Source organism: Cebus imitator, unplaced genomic scaffold (genome assembly GCF_001604975.1).
Source record: "Cebus imitator isolate Cc_AM_T3 unplaced genomic scaffold, Cebus_imitator-1.0 Scaffold602, whole genome shotgun sequence".
In the NCBI taxonomy this organism is placed as follows: Eukaryota; Metazoa; Chordata; class Mammalia; order Primates; family Cebidae; genus Cebus; species Cebus imitator.
Window position 1 is genome coordinate 321,532 of NW_016107917.1, and position 6,837 is coordinate 328,368.

At 44.4% G+C, this 6,837-nt stretch overlaps 1 protein-coding gene across 12 annotated transcripts in view; it reads right to left on the reverse strand.

The window, feature by feature from the left end:
* TAF1 (TATA-box binding protein associated factor 1) overlaps positions 1-6,837 on the reverse strand; it is a 100,938-nt gene that overhangs the window by 65,277 nt on the left and 28,824 nt on the right. For 11 of the 12 annotated variants that reach the window (XM_017516745.2, XM_017516739.2, XM_017516744.2 and 8 more), the window contains exons 23-25: positions 4,314-4,527; positions 3,364-3,529; positions 500-711 (exon numbers count right to left, since the gene is read on the reverse strand). In XM_017516745.2, the coding sequence (XP_017372234.1) occupies positions 500-711; positions 3,364-3,529; positions 4,314-4,527 (592 nt within the window). The remainder of the gene's footprint in view (positions 1-499; positions 712-3,363; positions 3,530-4,313; positions 4,528-6,837) is intronic. The other variant, XM_017516736.2, reaches the window with a different exon arrangement.

Consider the following 6,837-nt stretch of genomic DNA (forward strand, 5'->3'; position numbering starts at 1 on the left):
TTGGGAAGCTGAGACACGAGAATCACTTGAACCCAGGAGGCAGAGGTGACAGTGAGCCACTGCACTCTAGCCTGGGTGGCAGAACAAGACTTTGTCTTAAAAAAACACTACGAGATTAGGGACCTTGCAAATATTATAAGCATCTAGAAGTAGAAGAGAAAATTAACATCTACTGAGTATCTACTATATGTCAGGCACTGTACTATATGCTTTGCAGTCTGTCTCATTTTCTCTTTACTACCTACCCTGGTAAGGGTGGTTTTATTTTGTAACTAAGGAAACAGACTCAGAAGTTAGGCAGTATGCCCCAAAACAAGTGGTACAACCTAACGAGTGCTATAATTTCATTACTGGCAACAATTGCTGAGGAAAAGCCATCAAAATTCCAGTTCCTTCAGTTCCACGTCAGAGAACATATCACATCCAACCCTGCCAGCCACCAATACAACCAACCTCAAATAAATCTGTCCCACAGCACTTCCTGCCTGCTATCTCTTACCTCTCAATTAGCTGTTTACCCAAGACAATTTTGGTTCCTTCAACCTTGATAAGTTCTTCATTATCATTATGAATGACTGTCTTTTCCAACTCTTCCTCCTGCTCTTCTGTCATGGCAACAGGGTTGGAAGGTGGCGCATTTGTTTGATAATAGAGGGGGCAGAATTTGTTAGTCCTCATGTGTCCAATGGCACCACATGCCCCACATTTCAGCTGCAAAAGGAAAAGTATCAAACATGTCAGAGGTAAGTAGGCTAAAACACGTATCAGAGATAAGCAGGTAAGAAATACAGTCGTCCCTCAGTATATGCAGGGGATTAGTTCCAGGACCCCCAAGTATAACAAAATCCACACATAGTGAAACCCATACAAAAATCCAGCCCTCCATATACACAGGCTCCACATACCACGATCCACACATAAGTGGACCCATGCAGTTCAAATCCATGTTGTTCAAAGATCAACTGTATATACAACATAGGAAAAAAAAAAAAGTCAGCTTCAGAACTTTTGCTCCAATAGAATTGTTATGCACTGATCAATCAGAAGCCACTAGAAAAACATTGCCATGTACTGAAACAATACACGGAAAAAAAATGAAATCCAGACTAAACATTGCTTTAAATATCAGGTAAGGGGAAAAAAGAGATTCCCACTCCCAATTTAAGTTGTAAACTATGAAAATATTAAATATGCAGGAAAAAAGCTGTTGGAAGCCCCAATGTCTACATTCAGAAGCATAATCAGCCTGCAAGGTATATTCCCATTCTCTATTCAAAACAAGAAAAAGGTTTGATAACACCAAGTTTCCATCTCAGTTTTGCAAATGAGTAGCTCTGGTATCCTAGACCTTAGTTTCATCTGTAAAATGTGACCAATACTGTATCATACTTATCTAATGCCACATACAAGAAAGGAACATTAAAATACTTAATGACCTCAGTACACATTAAGAACTCTTTACATTTGTTGAATATTTTATAGTTTACAAAGTGCTTCCCTTGAATTATATCATTTAATATACCACCACTGTGGACATATTTTATATTAGAGAAAACAAGCTCGGAGAAGGTCACAGATCAATTAAATGAATTCAGATCTTCCATTTCTAAGTTCACGGCTCTTTCCACTATACCACAACTACCTCATCTTAAGATGCTAGTACAATCATAGTAGTATCTGTAATCCTACTAAGTTATGGAAAAACTATGTTTTATTTTTGTTGCTTCTTTTAATATGTGCAATATTTTAAAGGTACATATTTAAAAATATATACAATGTAAACACACAGGTAAGAGACATGAAAGTATATGTTAAAAAACCTACCAAACCTGGGCCAAGAGTGGTAGCTCATGCGTGTAATCCAAACACTTTGGGAGGCCAAAGTGGGAGGATAACTTGAAGCCAGGAGTTCGAGACCAGCCTGGCCAATATAGTAAAACCCACCCTGTCTTTACGAAAAATACAAAAAATTAGCTGTGCATAGTGGTGCACACCTGTAATCCCAGCTACTCGGGAGGGTGAGGCATGAGAATCCCTTGAACCCGGGAGGCAGAGGTTGCAGTGAGCCGAGATCACACCACCGCACTCCAGCCTGAGAGACAAAGCAAAACTGCCTCTAAAACAAACAAACAAAAAACCTACCAAACCTATCTCAACTCCTAGAAAATATTTCAGATAAAGAATAAGGCCAGGAGCCATGGCTCATGCCTGTAATACCAGCACGTTGGGAGGCTGAGGTGGGCAGATCACCTGAGATCAAGAGTTCGAGACTAGCCTGGCTAACATGGTGAAACCCCATCTCTACTGAAAATACAAAAACTGGCTGGGCGTGGTAGCACATTCCTGGTAGCACAGCTACTTGGGAGGCTGAGGCACAAGAATCACTTGAACCCAGAAGGCGGAGGTTGCAATGAGCTGAGATTGCACCATTGCACCCCAGGCTGGGCAACAGAGTGAGGCACTGCCTCAAAAAAACAAAAAACAAAAAAAAACCACACAATAAATGACAGGCCAGGTATGGCAGCTCAACGCTTGTAATCCCACCACTTTGGGAGGCTGAAGCAGATGGATCACCAGGTCAGAAGCTCAAGACCAGCCTAGCCAACATTGTGAAACCCCATTTCACTAAAAATATAAAAAATTAGCCAGGCATGGTGGCAGACACCTATGAGCCCAGCTATTCAGGAGGCTGTGGCAGGAAAGTCACTTGAAGCCAGGAGGTGGAGGTTGCAGTGAGCCAAGATCACACCACTGCACTCCAGCCTGGACAACAAGAGCAAAACTCCATCTCAAAAAAACAAACAAAAACAAAACAAATGACAGCCAATGAAAACAGCAGCACTGGGTGGGCACAGCAGCTCATGCCTGCAATCCCAGCACTTTGGGAAGCCAAGGTAGAAGGATCACTAGCTCAGGAGTTCGAAACTAGCCTGGGCAACATGGCAAGACCCCATCTCTACCAAAAATACAAAAATTATCCAGGTGTGGTGGCACATGCCTGTAGCCCCAGCTACTCGGGAGGCAGACGTTGGAGGATGGCTTGAGCCCGGGAGGCAGAGGCTGCAGTGAGCCAAGATCATGCCAGTGTGCTCCAGCCTGGGCAACAGAGCCAGACCCTGTCTAAAAAAGAGAGAGAAAGAGAGAGAGCAAGAGAGAGAACGAACAATGGCACCAGATTGGACGTGGAATTGTCAATACCACTCACATTAGTACTGACAACGCTCAAGAAGTCACATCAATTCAAACCAGCTTTCCATAACATACTTCCCTCATTCCCAGTAAAGGAGAATGTCAAAAGCTAAAGGAAAAGGAATACTTTCTTGCTTTGTTCCATTACCTATAATCACACAACATTATACTTACTTTTAGGTCAGGACGCTCCTTCATTTTCTTGGGCTTCTTCTCAGGAGGACCCTTGAGCTTCTCCTTTTCCTGGTTCCGCTTAAGACGCCTCAGTTGCTCTTGAATCCTCCGCCGTTCTTTTCGCATCTCTTCTCGATGTTGTTCATCAAAAAGGGCAAATTTTCGACTGAACAATGTGGGAGGCAGAGGAATAAAAATCACAGGACCATAAGCAAACCTTAACCAAGAACACTATCCTGATAGCTTAACACCTCAGGACTAAAGTAATCCATCCAGGCTAAGATAAAAAGGGCTACGTGCCATTCCCATCTCCCTCCCGAATCAGCACTCTATTTGCAGAGGTAACTCTCTTAGAATAAGTCCTGAGTAATCTTTAAGATTTTTGCAAACCAATCAAAATGCAAAGGACCAAAATGGAACAAGACATGCCTTTATCTTGTGGCAAATAAAGGACAGAATTTTCCCTGTAATTTGGCTCTATTCAAACCCAAAATCTAAAGGCAAGACCGTTCTCAATTACAGCAGAGTTCTAGAAACAACTGTGAAGAATCCTGTCACTAAAACTCAAGTCCCCTACCCCAATCACCATTCCCCATCATCATTATTCTCCCTATCACACTCAAAAGTGGTGAATTAGGACAGGCGCCGTGGCTCATGCCTGTAATCCCAGCACTTTGGGAGGCTGAGGCAGGCAGATCGCTTCAGCCGAGTTCAAGACCAGCCTGGCCAACGTGGCAAAACCCTATCTCTACTAAAAATGCAAAAACTAGCTGGGCATGGTGGTGCACATCTATAATCGCAGCTACTCAAGAGGCTGAGGCACGAGAATCACTTGAACCCAGGAGGTGGAGGTTGCAGTGAGCCGAGATCATGCCACTGCACTCCAGCCTGGGCCACAGAGCAAGACTCTGTCCTCAAAGAAAAAAATAAAAGTGGTGAATCAAACTCACATGAATTCTTCATCTTTTGTAGTCCGTATACGCACATAGGCATCAATGACAGCTGGTTTTCGGACTGTCTCACAGCGAACATACTCTTTCCCCTCTTCATCTCGAAATGTGCGATAAATCTTGAGACAGCGTCCAGTGGCAGAAGAGTTAAGACTAGTCACAGAAGCTGTGTCATCATCTCTGTGATTGTTTCCTGATGTTGCTGAGCCTGCTGCTGCAAGGTACAAAAGATTTTCAAACGTTCCCCTTATCTCCCAAATGATCATTTTCTTGGGTTTCAGTGGAGATATCAAAGTAATCATCAGTCCCAAGAATATACTGATTTGTCCTTTCCTGACTTCATTTTAGGCACTGTCAATTTCCCTTTTTTTTATTTTGAGACAGGATCTCTCTCGCTCTGTCGCCCAGGCTAGAGTACAGGGGTGCAATCTCAGCTCACTGCAACCTGCACCTCCCAGGCCCAATTCATCCTCCCACCTCAGCCTCCTGAGTAGCTGGGACTACAGGTGTGTGCCATGACACCCAGGTAAATTTTCGTGGAGATGGGGTCTTGTCATGTTGCTCAGGCTGGTCTCTTAACTCCTGGGATCAAGCAATAGGCCAGCCTTGACCTCCCAACAGGCTGGGATTACAGGCGTGAGCCACCATGCCTAGCCAATTTCCCAACTTTTCTAAGTACAAGAAGTTCTGAAGGAACCTCAAAGAACTACATGTTTGCTATAGGAGACTGAGAAACCGACTCCTCTGAACAAAAGGGCAAGAGAAAAGGCCAAGTAGGAAGTGGGTGATGATCACATTACAAATAAAAGCATGCAAGGCCAAGTGAAGTGGCTTACACCTGTAATCCCAGCATTTGGGGAAGCTAAGGTAAGAGGATCGCTTGAGCCCAGGAGTTTGAGACCAGTCTGGGCAACAAACGAAGACACTGTCTCTATAATTTTTTTTCTACTAGCCAGGTGTGGTGGTATATACCTGTAGTCCCAGCTACTCAAGAGGCTGAGGTGGGAAGGTCCCTTGAGCCCAGGAGGTTGAGGCTGCAGTGAACGAGCCATGGTTGCACCACTGCACTCCAGCCTGGGCAACGGAATGAGACCATTTAAAAAAAAGGTACCCAAGCATGCAATTTGGAGAAAAATAAATGGCACTACAAAAACAAGTCCTGAGTCTTAAAGCCTAGCTAGCAAATGCTTCTCAAACATTAATATGAATAGGAATCACCTGGGGATCTTGTTCAAATGCAGGTTTTTTTGTTTTTTTTGAGACAGAGTTTACTCTGGCTACCGCAACCTCTGCCTCCCAAGTTCAAGTGATTCTCCTGCCTCAGTCTCCCAAGTAGCTGGGATTACAGGCACCCACCATCATACCTAGCTAATTTTTGTAGAGATGGGGTTTCACCATGTTGGCCAGGCTGGTCTTGAACTCCTGACCGCAGGTGATCTGCCCGCCTCTGCCTGCCAAAGTACTGGGATTACAGGCGTGAGTCACCATGCCAGACCTTAAAATTTACTACTTTTGTAATCAATGGTACCCAGAATAAAATCTTAAGGTTGCCTTTTCTTTTTTTTTTTTTTAAAGATGAGGTTTTACCATGATGGTCAGGCTGGTTTTGAACTCCTGACCTCAGGTGATCCACCCACCACCTCAGCCTCCCAAAGTGTTAGAATTATAGGCATGAGCCACTGTGCCCGGCTGGTTGCCTTGATTTTCAGCCTCAATCCCCTCCATATCCCAACTCAAGTCAGGTCATTATTATTCCCACCCTCAATTTCCACAACTTTAAAACTCTTTTTTAGGATCTAAGAGTCCTTCTGAGGATCTTCTGAAAGCCATCAATGTTCTCAGAAAATGCACATATAAGGCCAGGTGCAGTAGCTCATGCCTGTATTCCCAACACTTTGGGAGGCAGAGGCAAGTGGACCACTTTGAGCTCAGGAGTTCAAGACATCCTGGGCAACATGGTGAAATCTCACGTCTACAAAAAACACAAAAATTAGCCAGGCATGGTGGCGTGCACCTGTAGTCCCAGCTACTCGGGAAGCGGAGGCAGGAGGATTGCTTGAGCCTGGGAGGCGGCGGCTGCAGTAAGCCAAGATCGTACCACTGCACTCCAGCCTGGGTGACAGAATGAAACCCCATCTCCAAAAAAAGGAAAGGAAATGTACATTTGCATATTTTTACATGTAATTTCAGAAGTTTCAAAGACAACTCCCTAAATTCACTTACAGATTCTGTATTAATAACTCTTGGCCGGGTGCAGTGGCTCACACCTGTATTACCAGCACTTTGGGAGGCCGAGGCAGGTGGATCACCTGAGGTCCAGAGTTCAAGACTCCTGACCAACATGGAGAAACCCTGTCTCTACTAAAAATACAAAATTAGCCAGGCATGGTGGCGCATGCCTATAATCCCAGCTACTCGGGAGGCTGAAGCAGGAGAATCACTTGGACCCAGGAGATGGAGATTGCGGTGAGCCGAGATCGTGCCATTGCACTCCAGCCTGGGCAAAAAGAGTGAAACACCATCT